Genomic DNA, 16,909 nt, shown 5'->3' with positions numbered 1-16,909 from the left:
ACAATCTTGATTATTAGCTGTATCTTAAAAGTAATCAACAGAGCAATGAATAATAATAAAAAACTTTCTATTTTCAGTACAAAGGCTGGGGGGAAACTGGTTTAAGCTGGTTTAAGCAATAACAGGCAATTTGTCATGTTCTGTGTCTGGGTGCTGTATTTTTCATGTGAATTAAATATATGTCTTGCATCTCATGTGTTCCCTCTACTGGCATCCCACCAGTTCTTTCCACCGACTCAAGCACACCTGTTTGGATCCTCCCTCTGTCTCTTTCTGCACACACACAGAAATGACAGCATATTACACATGAATTCAATTGTATGAAGTCTACTGTATACTTTCTCCTCTCTCCTTTGCATCCTCCTCCATACTTCCTGATCTATGATAATAACTCCCATGGCCTTTTCTTTTATTCTCAAAGATGAAGCTCAAACTAATTGCTTTTTTAATAGCTAGGAACATGGTTTATTGTGTTGGAGTGTGTGTCCCCATGTGTATTTGACTGTATGGGTGTGCAACTGTGCAGCTGTACAGTGATATGATTACTTTAAAGTGTGGAAGCGGCTGTTGGAGCTGAATGTTTTCTCATTTTGTGTTCTCAGCAAACATGCTATTTGATGTTGCTCTAAAGCCTCATTGCGATATTTGCTAGATTTCATTAGCAGCTTGCCACAGAGTGAAGTAGGGAAATATGATTTTTGTATTCCACTTATAATTTTTTCAAACTTATTGAAATGTAATTCTTAGAGATGTCTGTGCAGTGAAGTGGGATAAAGAGGATAATAATATGAATAGCTTTTCTGTTTCTTACAACTCTTTAGGGCAATATAAAATCTGTTACTTGACTGAAAGGACCTGCTTACATTTTTCACAACAGAAATAGGAAAATGAGAAAACTCAAACAGTCAAACTGTAGCACCAACATGTCAGAATGAATGCATTAAGTATTAATGTGAAATATCTCATCATGGGAAAAAAAAAAGGCTAACGTGACAGACACAACGTGTGGCAAGACAATGAAACACGACATCATGTCACTCCAAAAATAGAATAAAAATGATAAATAAAATAAAACCAAGTTTCAAAATACATTTTTAAAATGACAAAAAAAAGGATTGGGTTTTCAAGCAGTATGTAGAGCAGTGTAGAGCTCTGATATGGGCCTCTCTTCAAAGGCAAATGGCCTTTCATCTTCGCCTGCAGAATCTCACATGCACTTGTACGCACACACATACGGTGACTATAAAAAGTACTCATCCCCTTTGGACTTTTTTGTGTGTTATTGTTTACAAAACTGAATCACATTAGCTGTAATTAGGCATTTCTTGACATTAATAAACAAAAGACGATTTCATGTAAAAGTAAAACAAATCTATACAAATTAAATCTAAATTAAGAACGAATATAAAACAGAAAGTAACTCATTGCAGTCTGTGCATGCTGACAGACCTGAGCAGACCTCTAATCAGCCAAAATAACTGAAATCACATGTGTGGGTGTGCCACTGGTGTTCAGGACCTTAAAATATGCTTTTAAAACCTCCATTGACATGATGACAGACTCCATTTAATCCCACAACTTGTGTCAGTCATCACTCTCTGTCTCTCTGTTTCTTACAGAAACACACACACCATCCTTTCACTTGCTGCCCACCAGTCTCTACACACTTTTCCCTTTCTTTCATCCTTTTCATCTATCAATCCATCATGCGGCTTACATTCAGAAAAGCACACTCATATTACTATCAAATTCAGACTCTCAAATTCAGGAGTCTATCATTGGACCTACAAAAAAACTGAAACGTCACTTGTGGACGTCCCATTGAACTGCATCTAAGGAAAAAGGGAGCTAAAGTGTGTGGACTTTCCTCTTTCTTTTATACACACCTACAAAAAAAACCTACATGAGCAGAACAACTCCACACAGAAAGTACCAGAGCCAACATTTTAAGTAACATCCTCTTCCACATACAAATAGCAGTGAATTAACACTGAATGAACTGTGATGTCATATAATAATACAGTGTATGGCCTCTACTATTATCGGTTTTGTGTGAACCATACACAAAAAATAGCGCCTTCCAGTGCTTGCTGGAGGAAGTATTACTAAGGGCCTTCAGGTTACGTGCCCTGGAGAATTTTACAAGCAGTGTATGCTTACACGAAAGTGACTCCAGCTTCCTTTCCGTTGGTGCCCATGGCAACTCGGAAAATTTTCTGTCTCTGTCCCAATTCTCCAGCTCCTTCTAAATATGTGTCCTAAATTCTCTTACTTCCTGACAAAGTGTATGTCCTAAATTACCTACGGGATGTCGGCAGCCTGGTGCTACTCTTTCTGTGGGAGACTTAGTAAATGTGCCTGGCAGGTGTAACCACTTTGCAGGCTCATGTCTTTTTGAGCTTTTTAAAAACTGTGAATAAAGAGTTAACATATGGAATCCACTGCAAAGAATTATGGGAATGACATTTAACCAGTTTTAAACTTTGGCCGATAGATTTTCTTTAAAATTGCCAAGATTGTTGTTATTCTACCTACGTATAATTCTTATTTAGGGTGTTCTTTTTTATTTATACTGAGAGAAGAAAGGTCAGATGACTTAGAAGCCCAGTTTATAAGATCATGGTCACTTAAAGTAATTTGTATGTGTGAAAGTGTGTCTGTGTGTCTCTGTGTGTGTGACTTCAGCTCCCGAAACAAACTTCCATGATGTCTGTGCTCTATCAAGAGCGTCATTTCTGAATAAGGCTTAAAAAGGCTGATTGATGCCTGGAAGCAATAAGATATAGACTGTCTCTTACTTGTTATTACCCAAAGAAAAGTGTGAGAAGATAATTATCTTCGCCAGGCGTAAGCCCGGAGGGGATCACATATTTGGTCATGTGTGTTTCTGTCTGAAGCTAATCTGGCACACTACTGGACCCATTAGTCTAATATTTTTGTACACATTTATGACTGTATGCTCAAGGACCTCTAGTGGTTGAGGTGATTCACAATTTTTGAAAAACCTATTTCATAACACCATTGTCTGCTGACTCCTCATTCATCTGAACCAGCAGGTAGGGGCCACAAGTGATCAACAACTGCTTCAGTTTGGAATCTGGTTTCTGCTAGGGACAACCAATCACACTTTGTTCCAATGCTAGATCAATCGGTGCAAAATTTTAGTACCTTGAGAGTGGGTTGTTTTGTGAATTCAAATAAATAATAAATAAAGATAAATAAAATTCCTTATTAGCCTATCGTAAAGCTTAGATTTACGTCTTTTCAGCAGTCCTTGCCATTTTACTATATACATTATGACATAGAAGAAGGCATTTCCAGCAATTGGCTAAGCTAAAACAAGGTTTACCTAGTCTGTTACAGGTCACATTATGGCTTAAGAGAAGGAAAACATCATACGTGTTATCACATGTGTGTGTGTATATAGTACATCAGTGAACCAGAGTGGTTTGTCGTGGCTGAATCCACAGAAAAGTTTCTTTCTTAATTCCATACCCGATATGTTATGATGATCTTATGTTAGGTGCGAATTGAGATGAATAAATCCCCGTATTTGTTATCTTCGCTGCCATCTTGACTACACACCTGGAGGAGATCTGCACTCTTCTAGTTATTTTCTGAACTCAGTCTATTTCCTTCTACTTCTTCTTCTTGTATTGAGACACTTACTACTCATTCACGCAAATCCTTTCCAAATATATGTCTCTTTTACATAATCTTTCCCAACAAACTGCTGAGTAGAGCCTTTCTCTATTTAAATATGAGGCACTATCTCATGTCTTTAAGTGCAAGACCTTATCATAATGAGCTTTATTTAGCATGCACAGTACATACATTGACTGTATAATGAAGAGTTTACCATCCATTCCTCAGCTTAAAAAAGAATCAAAAATGAAATTATATCTCAAATGTGTGTTTTCTGTATCTATATTTAATAACAGAAAAAAGTCATCTTTCATGACATCAAAGTGATCATTTCTTCAGATTTTTTTTTTGAAGTTGGTTATTAATTAAGGCGTAGAATGATGTTAATAACATATGCAATATAGCTCTTAAAAGGGCAGTTATCTGGCAGTCATGATTATTTTTTACAACGAATAACAGTGATGATCTGACCTTTTGCATAATTTTTCATCCATTATGGAACAATGAAAAACACATTAAAGCTGTTGAGGTCCATTTAGTAGAGAGTTTAATGAGCTTGTCTAAAAGACTCACAGTAGCCAATGCAAACCAAGAAGGACTGAACTGCCTCTTTGAAGTATAAATCCTGTGACTTAGAGTCAAATGAAAAAGACCAGAGACATGCAAAATTAAAGATCATCTTAAGTGGGGAAGCATCAATACTTTGTTGCACTAATACCTATCAATACCTATCAATCTCTACAGCACTTACAGTACTGACCCAGTGATGTGCTTCCATTTAACTGTAACACTGGTGATTATTTTATGAATACTGAATGAGATAGACTAAGGCTGCAATAGGCAAGATTTCTGTGCAACCTGTCATATCTCCCTAAATCATTAAGTGTGTCGTCAAATTGATTTAAGGCTTAAGTGTAGATTTACCTCCTCTCAAAACACAAAAACCTGCTCTCAAATGAGCTCTCTTTTGAGAGAAAGTTGTTGTCAGCAGATTTTAAATCTTCTTTCTCTCTTGTTGCTTTAGTACATTCATACATCAAAGCTGTTGCATCAAAAGAAAAAGGACTCCCAGATTACAAATGGCAGTCAAGGTCAAAGCCAGCAGAATTTTCATGAGAAAACTAGGAGAAGATTCAAACAGATCAACGTGCCTGTTAGCAAGCTCACCAAGGCCCCGGCTGCTTGGGCAGCTGAGTGCATAGCCACCTAATTGAAAAAGCCTAAAGAGACAAAAACCTAAAACCTCCCCCTCAAACTGACAGAGAGAAAGAGTTCAAAAGGAGTGAGACAGAATTATTAAACGACCTTGTGTTGCATTTTCAGAAAATGATGCAAAGCAGCTTGACATCAATTCTTTAACCGGAGCAACTGTCTGTTTCAGGATCTGTGTAAGACTCTGCTTTTTCCCCCCTTCTTCAATTTGGACAAAAAACTATTTTCTTTCAGACTTACATGGAAGATGTTGTCTGCATATAGCATCATTTCGTGTATGTGGGCGGGTATGTAATGTATGTGAACATGTAAGAATATGGTACAGTCTATTCATAAATCATCTGAATGCATGTTACACTAAGACTGCGATATATTTTTATCAACTTTGTGCTATAATTATAACATCAGTACCTACTTGTGACATTTGAGCTGCTCTGGAGCACTCATGTCAGATTCACTTTTAATGCTCTATCCATGAAAGGCCTTTATATCTTGGAATATATGCCTGTACATATGCACTCAAATAAAGGTCAACTGGTGCACTCTGCTGTACCTGCCATTTATTAAATGATGAACATAATCCTGTGTAAAAAATTATACCTCTTACTTCTCTCCGTCTCTTGCACTCTATTTCACAATTCTTTCTATTCCCCCCCATTTCTTCTCCCCTGTGTGTGTGTCACAGGCTTTCACTCACATGTCAAACTCTTTCATGTACTTTGCTTCTAAGACATTTAATTCCATATGAAGTGACTGTGTGGGCGAGTGAATTGGTTGAGTGTGTGGGTGAATAAGTTAATCAGCGGTTGAGTCGACAGGCTCGCAGAGTTTGGGAGGATACAGATTGGCGAGAGGGTGCTTTCCAAAACTGCCACCATTAATATCAATACAGTATATAATGATATTTATCATACTGGCATAAACTGAAAACAGTGCGCTTCCTAAAAATTACACAAGCTACATGTGTATTGTATACAATATGTAAAGTATACATATAAGTACTTGTAGTTCTGTAGCACTGCAACACAAAAAACTAAAAAGAAGAGAAGCTGGAACCAGAGAATGTTCAGCATTTATAAACAATCGATTATTAAAATTGTTAATTGGTTAAAAGATGGTTTATAAGTCCATGCTAATAGACTTAATTTAACATTTATAGTTTGAAGACTCACTTTGACCCATGTTAGCTTAATTGGATATGACTAATGTGTAAGTAAGTAGGGACAGAGGACACAAAATGTAATTTATCAATTCAAAAAAACATCACCTTATCAAAAACATCAAAAAAGAAAAATTAGTAGTAGTGGAGGTCTGTGAACATTAAACTTTAATCAATCGCTGTCTTCACTGATTTGAGTGCCAGTGCAATTAACGCATGTATGGTATTAGATACATTAGATTTCATCCCCACACACGTTAACACACCGAGCGATTTTTGACCGAGCGTGTTCATGTGTGTGTGTCAAAGCCTGAAGTTGAGCCAGGGCCAAAACAAAAAACACCAGGAGCTGTAACACACAACAGGTGCTTGAAGATTGACAGATCAAAGGTGTCTGAGAGCTAACTTGCCTGGGTCTCGCATCAACACCTCTATCCTCCCTCTCCCCATGACCCTGCTCATAAATGCTGTCTATCTATCTGAATCTCTCTACTACTCTCACACTTATCCATCCATCATTCCCCTTTGCCTTACCCTAATTAATACCCTTTGCCTACCTGCTTTGCTCTCGCTCTCATCCATCCATCCATCCATCACCCTTGCTGGCCTGCCCAGGTCATTACCCACTGCGCTGATGGTTTTGTTGCTCTAATTAGTCTAATTATAGTTGTCAGTTATAACATGGTCCTCTGTAGGGATCTTGTGATCCTACTGTGACTCTGTCTGACCTTGGCCATTGAGTGTGCATGTGTGTGTGTGTGTGTGTGTGTGGTCTATAGCTGACCTCAACACTGCACAACACCTATATCGCTCCTTTCTCCGCTTCAGTATTACTTTCTTTCTTTCTTTGTCTTTCATTTTATTTGATTCAAGTTCCACCTTGTTTTCTCTTCTAAGCATCCCCGTTCTTTTCTACTGCTCCTTTCTGTGTTGTTTTCTGCTCTCCTTGTTTCCTACCATATACAGTATGTCACCATGTTCTTAAATCACCCATTTGTGGTTGAAAAAAGGACAATTAAAATGTACTATTTCACACCTATTCCACTTAGTTCCTTTTTCTATGTTGACGTTTCACATTTGATATGCTCTCTACCCTAACCTTCTTTATTTTTTTGTATCTTATTTTATGATTATTATATCTTATTTCACTGCACATCCTTATTATTGTAGATGCCACAATTATTTGCTTATTTCAGGAAATGTAACACACACATCCTCTGCCACAATGGCGGCCCACAGGCGTGAACAGCTTTACATGTACAAATTGGCTGTCGCCATCAAATTCAACGCATGTGGGCAATTTTTGCTCATTAAATTGTTCTCTTCTTGTTGTTCATGTGTCCCTTTTGGACACATGTAAACATATCAGTAAATATGTGTTGCTGGGTGAACATAGCCTGATTTCTTTTCCGCCTCAATGCCCTTGTGCACATGACCCAGAGCTTTGCACTGTTCTTTACGACTGTCAACTTAAAAGAGAGGCGATAATGATTTACCACTTTACACTTATATATTTAAACAAAGTTTTACAGAATTGTCTTATTTTTGCTGCCTGTTCGTTAAACCACGGCTCTAATTTCTGCACAGGCAATTATAAACTGAGGTTCCTAAGAAATTTGTGACACACCTGAAATCACTCTATTCTATTTTATTTTATTCTATTACATTCGCCATGAAAGTGGCTACTTGCTGGCACTATTTTCACTAATCCTCCCTGCTACATCCCATAATTATGATTAATGAAGTGCTTTACTTCTTCATACAGGCTCAGTGCAGCATAAGTTTGTGAGGGAATTTATCGCTGTGGTAGCTTTTTTTTATATGAAGAAACATGTGATGTTTACATGTAACTGTATGCGTGTGAGGGCAGTCCCCATTTCTACACTGTATCAATCTTTATGAGGAGATTTCCTGTCTAAATGTCTGGCATCTCTTCCTCACTTTTTCTTCTGTTCCCTTTCATTTTTTCCTCACTCCGCCTTAACACCCCTGCCCCCACCCACCATCTCTCCAGGTCTGGCCCTCCCTCATTCTTGCTCCCTGCATGTCCTCCTCTTTAGACCCCCTCCATCCCTCTCACTCCCAGGCATCTTTCTGCTTTAATGAAACAGATGTCCCTTCATTAATAAAGACCTGCTCTACCACAGTAATGAAGGAATGAGCAGGCGTGCACAAGAGAGGGAGAGGAAGAGTTCAGAGAGACAATATTTAACATGTATGTGCCTGTTATGCTACCAACGAGAACACACTGCGCTACAAGACACTCTATTTATTTTATTCTGCCCGTAAGCAAACACATCATCATGCAGACACACTCACGTTGCCTAGCTAGATACAGATCAGCTCTGTTCTTCGTTTGCTTTTGTATGAAATGTCTGGCTGTTACTTAATGTTGCCAAAACATTTCCAAGTGCATGTAGCATAAATCTTCTAAAATGAGCAGATTTTGCCATATAATGCTACGAATGAATTATTAAAATTATAAAATAATTTCAACTGCCCAGCCACACTAGAATGTCCACAACCGGAATAAATAACCAAATACAGAGAGAACCTGAGGCTGAGGCACAGCCTGAATTCCTCAAGCCCAGGAAAGTGTACTGTAGCTAAAGGAAGTGCTTGGTTAGTTTCAAGGAGACTTTAAGTAGCTTCCTGTTGTGCTCTAAGGATAATCTTAAGTCTTTTCCCCTTGAGATCCCCACATACTGAGACACACCAGCTGTTCTCCCACTTTCACACTCACACACATTCCCAAATTTGGACACCATTAAACACACATACACATCTCCACACAAGGAAAATATACAGATGCTTAGTAACGCATGCACATTCGAATGCATCAGCATGACACACAGGTACACCTTTCAATATCCGCTCATGAAATTATCTGGTCAAAGTCCATTGCGCTGTCCTCTAATACTAGAGATGAATCAATCAATCCATCAGTTTTTCATTTCTAAAAACAGTCTGACTGAACAGATGTATCCTCATATGACCAGAACAAATCAATCAGCCAGTGAACTCGGTAGCAGCGGCGGGCGGACACGGAGAGTTAGGGGAATCTAAGGGCTTTGAGGGCCACAGCACTCTCAACTTAATATTGTGTGCCCTCAGTTTTTATCTCCCTCTGATCCTCTGTAATTCTAAAGGACAGGACTGAATGCTCCTGCTCTAATTTCAGAGTACATCTAACTGGCTTTATTATTGCCTGAAAGCTGACCACCATCATCTCGGCGTCTGGTGATTCACATTGTTCTGCTGTCTTCTGCATTTGTCTCATACAGTCAGCTACAGATTATTTTTGTTTATCATCAACGCTGCAAAAACATGTCACATCATAAGCTGAGGTCAAATAAAAACTTTTCTATAGTAACTTTCATCATGTCAAACACACATGACACAAACTGAGTGGCATGTTCTTCTTCTCAGTGTTGATATATTCAGTATGGAGACACCAATCAGAGGCACATTCACGCAGCTCCAAACCGATTACGATAACAATCCTCCATGCTTTCTCCTCATTAGATCATTTGCCCAGCATTGTTCTGTGTCTTGACTGGCCAATTAAAAATTCACATCAGACTCACTCGGACAATTTCCTCCAATATAGGGTAATGTATAAAGAGGATGCTGTCATCTGCCTGAGCATGTTGTCAAACACAGTCTTGTTCAGCTGATGAAATTATCAAAATGGCTCCAAATATACCGGAAGACCAGCTTTAGTGAAATACTGAACTTAAGGTGCTACTTGGTGAGCTGATATTGAGAAACTGTTGCTTTATATAAGAGCCACACAATGACCTTTACATTGTACCTCTGTAAACAGTGTGACATTCATTACAAACACAGCATCATCAGCCCAAAATAGCTAGATGGTAGATGATAGCTGAGTCACACCGAAAGGGAAAACAGTGATACCGTGGAACAATATGTCCACATCTCCAGGAACAAAACGTAATTCTTTTGATTAATAAATGTGTTCAGGTACGTCAGATGCATTAATAAATTGTGCATGATGTGTGGAGTGCAGTTCAACGGCAGATTTAGATTTAGATATAGTGACAAATTTGACTTGAGATGAGATATGACACGCAACTCTGCCACAATGTAATCACAGCTATGCAAATCACCTGCCATTACTCAAAATGGCCAACGTGTGACTTCACTCAGTATGAATTACCTGTAGACAGGTAGTTATGGCATGCAAATCACTGCTGAGTCAAGCAGATTGATTTTTATAAATAAAAAGAAAATCATGTACGGAGGACAACAAATAATAAATGCTGATTAGAAATAAAAATAAATGATAAACGCTGATTATTAAGGGTATTTCAAGTACATTAATAATCAGATGACCAAAGTATAATTTTCACATGGTATTATTAGAGACAGGTGATGAAGCTGGTGTCTGAGTTAATAAATGTATCGGGAAATCTTTTAAGCTAAAAAAAAAAAACCCCAAAAAAACATTTTTCAATTGAAATGTATTAGTGTGGAACTTGTCAAAGAGAGAATTAGACCATTGTATGATTTTTTTTCTGTTTTTATGATTTCTTTTTTCTGTTACTTGTAGAAACTACCCACTTAAATCATTGCTCAAGTCAATGAATATTAAAAGTAGTGTCTCAACATTCTCAAGTGGCTGTCGTTCTATAATCCATCAATGTCATCTTTTTCTTTCTCCTCTTTTTCTGTAGTCTTCCACATGTTGGACTGTACAGCTGGAATTGGATTTCCATATTGGAGAGAGGAGAGGAGAGGAGAGGAGGAGAGACTTGGCAGGGATGAGAGAGCCACTTGAGAGCACTGAGACCTACATAGAATTAGATTGCTTTGGAATACACCCATGAGGTCACATTTGCCATAACGAAGGTAAATCAAATGTTCAGCTGTCTTGATTGGGGAGAGAAACAGGCTAAGCAATGAATGGTTAGATAAATGATAGATGGATAGATGGCAGATGGCACATACAAACCTGGGCCAGTTGTGAGCTGATCTCTGCCTAGAGGGCGAATAGACCATTACATAGTCAACAGCCTGTAAGGCTAGATCAATCAATTACAAAAAATAATGGAATACTAAAAAAAAGAGAGCTAGAGCTTCATATGGGTTTTATAACTCATTTTTATGACGGTGGTCTGTGTAACAAAACTGATAAGATATCAAACATATAGCTGGAATGTAATAAAAACAAATAAGATTGGGAGACAGCCCAAATTTCAGACCCAGGTTTGCAGTGTGACCCAACCCAGACACCCATACCTGTTTAATTCTTCCGTCATACCATGCTGCTTACTGCTTCCAGACAAATGGAGGGAGACATGTATGGATGGAAAAACATAAGAGAAGACACAAGAGAGATGGCGCAGTGAGATGAGTGAGGTGCAACATGAACATGGAATACAGAAATGAATACAAGCACATGGATGAACATAAATGGGAGCATGGAGGCACGTAAAGGAAGTCTGAGTACACAAAACATCAAGGGTAAATGCGGACACAAACCTACGCACATATATAAACACAACAATCCCGTATGTGGACTCAAGGAACAGCACATTTCAGAGACTAAAAAGAACAGCAAAAAGAGGAATATGTTTGTGATGAACTCTTTGACTTGTGACTAGTGGATAATGAAAATGTTTGCATAACAAAAGACTAATACCAAAAATGAGTGCGAGCTGTCTTGGTGGAGATAATGATTTCGCTCCAGTGTATGGTGCTAGAAAGACATTTGAAAGTGCACAATAATGACTGAAAAAGACACAGTTCAAAAATAAAAATCAGCTGTGAACATTTTACCATTTAGAAAACATCACTGACACATAGGCTACAGACAGACAATAGTCACATACAAAGAAGCGAGCCCCAATACCGCCGCATGAATTGCTGTGATTCTCAGAGGAGTGTTCAAGAGACTAAGCGTACTTGAACTCGTTTATGATGTACAGAGCCAATACTACGAAGAGATTACATGTGACAGTACATTAGAGATTGGTGTGACTGCCTTTATGTGTTTGTGTGTGCGCCACATATAAAAAAGTAAATAAAGTCACAAAGAAAAGGGCCTGTGCTATACACACATAGCACGGGCTAAAACCACAGCCACTATACAGCACTACAATCTTATCCTCAAACACACAATACACAAAACACACATCCAATCAGACACACACGCAGGCTTATAATAAATTCACACACCACGCATACATAGAAAAAAATGCATTAGTCGAATATTAGTGCAGGAGATAGGACAGTAAACTGGACAACATCACTTGGTGAGGGCGCCAAGACAGTAGGAGGTCTGGAAAAGGGACAGAGGAGAATGGAGGCAGATGAGAGGAGGATCAAAGACCAGGACAACAGGATGAGGAGTGGAGATGCCAGTTCAATTTAGGATTTCTGTAAAATGGCCTCATACCCAATCTATAGGTGATGACAAATAGGCTACTAAGTATTTTTGACTCTCTTAAGGACAATGTTATGTTCAACAATAATGTTATTACAACATGTTATTAGCACAAAAATCACTGCGGCTAGAATAAAAATATAATACCAGAACATAAGGCATATTATGATGTCCTACATAGGTGAAAACCGTACACATCAAATGGCATGCCTGCTTTCAACAAGCATTCAACTGCGTCTGCTTAAGTTGGTCCACAACAATAAGGTAAACCTTGTACCACCTCAGTGACAATGGCTGTCAATTTAGGCATACTTTGATGAAAATATGAGTGTTTGGAACATAAAGCAGAGTGGATCGTGCTGCAGGAGTGGTTTGAAAAGTTTCTATGGACACTTTGATACCTTTTGTTGCTGTGAAACTGGGTCACACTGGAATCCGTTTAACCTGTTGTGAATCCAACATACTGCAGCTGCCGTCCTCTACAAAGCAGTAAGCTACAATCTTTTTAGAGACGCAACTTTAAAGGCATTCAGTGTTTCAAAGTCAAAAGAGGTTTCCTATAGATGAGATTAAATCCTCTGACATTTGAAAGGAAGTAAACCTCTCACTTATTTGTCATCCTCACTACATGTTTAAACAAATTGTCATGATTTTTTTCTGGGAGAGAAGTTAAAATGAATAGATATATAAATAGATATATGGATATAAATAGATTAAACAGAGCTTAAATAGATTACCATGCTTTGTAACTACAGTTCTGACAATACTGATGCTAAAAAAAACAAAACTATTTGCCCATTGCCATATACGGCAATCCATATATACTTCTATCTAAGAAGAAGTAGTGAATGGCTAATGTGCAGAATAGAATATTTAGAGGAACTCTCCCATTAGAAAGAATATCCACTGCAAGTGTGACCATTTTAGAGCTGCACTCGCTTCTTTGATAGGGTTAGAGCTGCAGAATATCTAATGAGGATCGGAGCGCTTATGAATTAATCATTCAAGGTGAAAGCAAGGAACGATGTGCAAAAGGCACCACAGTAAAGAGAAAATATGGCATACACTTAACTTGCAATATAGTGATGAACACAGTGTGACTGCATCATCAAACAGTGAGGGAACTTTAGAGGAGCGAAACATGACTTCTATGGCAAAAAAAAAAAAAAGAAAAAGAGCAAGGAGTGAGGAAGTGAGGGAAGGAGAGGGAGGAATGTCTCTTGACGCCTGAGTTAAAATGTTAATCTGGTCTCGACCTTTGAGAATATATCTAAAGGGGCTGAGAGCCAGCAGGCATGCACACAGGCGCACACACACACACACACACGCACACACACACAAGTCTGCTGCAATCAAACTCTGGGCCCCTAATTATGTTAACCCGCTACTCAAATAAATTAATATGTGACCAGAGATATGGTGTTTGGTACTGAAAGCTGGGAAATAGGGAGGAGCAGGAGGGGGAGAGAAAATGATGGAGAGAAAAAAAAATGATAGAGGGAAAGGGAAGCAAGTGGCAGCAGAAAAAAATAGGAACAGAGGGAAAGACTGAGAGTTTGATAAGGAGAGGAGAGGAGAAGGAGCCAAGAGGCAGAGAGGATCTCTCTTCACTCATTACTGATAAGAGCAGTTATAGGTCAGCAATGTGACACACACGTTGGATTACTTGTGTGCTGTGGTGAAGACCAAACGCACATACTTGGAGGCAAGAAACACACACGCAGTAAACTTAAATCACTGAACAGTATTGCTTTCATCTGCCTTTCACTGCTCCTCTTCATGTACAGTGTCTGACTTCCCTCTTTTCTCTACTGTCATGTTTTCCACTTTTTTCACCCCCTCCCCACCATCTTTACCCTCTTTCCTACCTTATCTTAGTGAATTTATAGTTGTCACTTAGTCTTTTTTTTTCTCAACTTGATCCCCTTCCCTCTGCTCTCCTTACCTTCCATTTCCTGTCATACTTTCCTTTTGATCTCTCCATTTTGTTTTCCACCGTAACCCTGCCCAATAATTTTTACTCTTCTATAAGAGCTCCAGACATAAAACAAAAGCAGATTGTGCCTTTGAGGTTGTAGCCCTTGGACTCTGGTAATCCCTTCCACTGGACTTAAGATCTGTGGACACTTAAAAGCAGCTCAAGACCCACCGGTTTACTCTTTAGTTTGTTTTATCATTCTTCTATTGTGTCTGTAATGTCGACAGCGGTGGTGCTTGTACATTTTATTTTTTCCCATAGCCCCCTTTGTATTTTTGGCTTGACCGGCCATGGACCAGCCCTATGGACCGTGGTTGTCCGTGAGTGAGTGAGTGAGAGATGAAATTACACCATTGGTCGAATCGACGTGAGATGATGGAAGTGGAGGACAGCAGCGTGACGCAGAGTGACTGTGTTTCCTGCTCCGAGCTCTGACGCTCTCAGCTCCAGTGTTGAATGCAGTCAAGTCAGTTACACTCCTGTTTAACTGACTCCTTGTCTGCGTCACCTCCTCTACTACCAGTGTGACTGACTCTCCGGCTGGCAGTGCTGTCAGCAGCCAGCAAGAGAGACGCTCCGTGGTGCGTTTGGATTTTATAACTGAACTAATACCAGGATGCAAAGTTTTTATTTCTCTGACATTTTCTCATCACAAATGATGAGCAGCATTAAAACATGAGTCTTGCAGGTCAAACATGTGACTCACATGTGTTAGCCTATATCTGTTTAGTGTTGGGTGGCTGCTCTACATGTGCACTTGATTTGACTGTGGTAACTGGGTGGAGATGAGGTCCCTGAATTTTCACCCAAAATACGATCAAAACTTTCATTTACAATTTCCACCGAAGCCTCCATGATCATCGACCAAGAAAGAGGCAGAAAAAAGGTGCACAGAGGCACAAGGGAGAGGGCACAGTTAAAGCACCCCAAATAACAATCACTCTGACAAAACACATCCGCAGATAGAAACAGATGAAAGAGCAGGGGGAGATAACAGATAGGTAATTAGAATATGTATAATTAGGCATACAATTAAAATAAATTCTCTCTCAAATCAAACATCCCAAGATATGAGTGGAAAGTATTGTTCTTGCAAATGCATTTACAACTTTTTTTTTTTTTTTTACTCAATTGTACTTTAACTATGTCATGTGATATGCTACTTCAGTACACTTTACCAGCAAATATTACTGGGACCACTATAGAAAATTGCAGATGAACATTTAATATCCAGGAATTCACATTATAGACACTACCACTGACTATCCCTGTAACAAATTGGCCACAGTTTCACACATTGACCATGTATGGTTCAGCCATATACTAGGTTTGACCTAGTCTGTTTTTTTTTCGGTACTTCATTCCTTTGTCCTTGACTTGACTGTTCACCTAGCTTTCTTTCTGTCCTCACCTCCTCCCCCCATCCCATCCTGCCATCTTGTCCTATTCCTTTACCCTCTCTGTCACTCTTTCTCCTGGCCTTCTCAAATCCTGTCCTCATCTTTCCACTTCCCTCATGTCCTCCCTCCTTGGTCTCTTTCTCCCCTCCCGTCCTTCTGTCCCCCTCCGCCTACTCTGGTGTACCCAGTGTCATTGTTCAGATAATTATTTATTAACATGTTTATGTCGCCACCGTCCCTGTCTGTCTGTCGGTACCATCTGTGCCCAGTTAGGTGCCCGCCTCCCTGTGCTGTTATGCCCTGCCCGAGGGAGAGAGAGCCATATATGGGGGCACAGATCAGAGACTCCTACACAAGCACGTACACTTTTTCTCTTTCCCTTCTCTTCTTTCTTAGACACACAAACCCACACACACACACCTTCTGCTGACAACCCCCTCTCTCCCATGTGCTGCCCCTGGGGCTAGGTGGGGTTAGTCGGGATGAGAGGCGCGCAGCAGTCGCCACCACAGTCCCTTCTGTCCTGTTCTGTTTGCTTTGTTCTGACGGTGGTAGACAGGAGTGGTGTTACTTGATAAAGTTATTTAGAGGGCACAGGAAGAAGGAATAGTTAAGACACACCGAACACCTAATTATGGATGCCTGTTGCCTGGGAATGTTTCATCCAGCTTTGAGGGACACATAAGGCAAGCGAAATGGATTGTATTGTTGTCGCTTGCACTGAGGTTTACTTTTTTGTGTACATGAAAATAAACTTTTTTTTTCCCCAATGCCAAATGGATTCATTGAAAAAAGGTGTGCTAGGCAGCTGTAAATAACTTGTTAATGCACAGACTTAACAAATCCAGATTTAGGCTTAAAGCAGTAAGTCATTCAGTGTTATGTGAAAGGATAATTTTTATCAAAAACAACATATTGCACAGCGATGTATAACATGCTAATGCATCCTGAACCCAATCCTGAAGGATTTAAGCATTTGACTGAGTGCCATCCTCACCCTGTTGTAATATGACAGGGGGAGGAGGTGGGGGGAGGACAAAGAGAAGAGGAAAGGAAACACAGAGAGATAAAGGAGGAAACAAGGAGAGGGAGGGAGAGAGAAAGAT

The 16,909-nt window shown here is 39.4% G+C and overlaps 1 protein-coding gene across 2 annotated transcripts in view; it reads right to left on the bottom strand.

Annotated features, from left to right (window-relative positions):
- Window positions 1–16,909, bottom strand: part of ccser1 (coiled-coil serine-rich protein 1) — a 123,298-nt gene that overhangs the window by 27,096 nt on the left and 79,293 nt on the right. Inside the window, exon 11 of one of the 2 annotated variants that reach the window (XM_067612138.1) lies at window positions 11,279–11,311. The exons of the other annotated variant lie outside the window; for it this stretch is intronic. Within the exon in view, the coding sequence (XP_067468239.1) occupies window positions 11,309–11,311 (3 nt within the window). The 3' untranslated portion in view covers window positions 11,279–11,308. The remainder of the gene's footprint in view (window positions 1–11,278; window positions 11,312–16,909) is intronic. 2 annotated transcript variants of the gene reach the window in all.

This window comes from Thunnus thynnus, chromosome 2 (genome assembly GCF_963924715.1).
Source record: "Thunnus thynnus chromosome 2, fThuThy2.1, whole genome shotgun sequence".
Classification (NCBI taxonomy): Eukaryota; Metazoa; Chordata; class Actinopteri; order Scombriformes; family Scombridae; genus Thunnus; species Thunnus thynnus.
The sequence above is the reverse complement of the archived record's forward strand: the minus strand, read 5'-3'. Positions and strand labels throughout refer to the sequence as shown.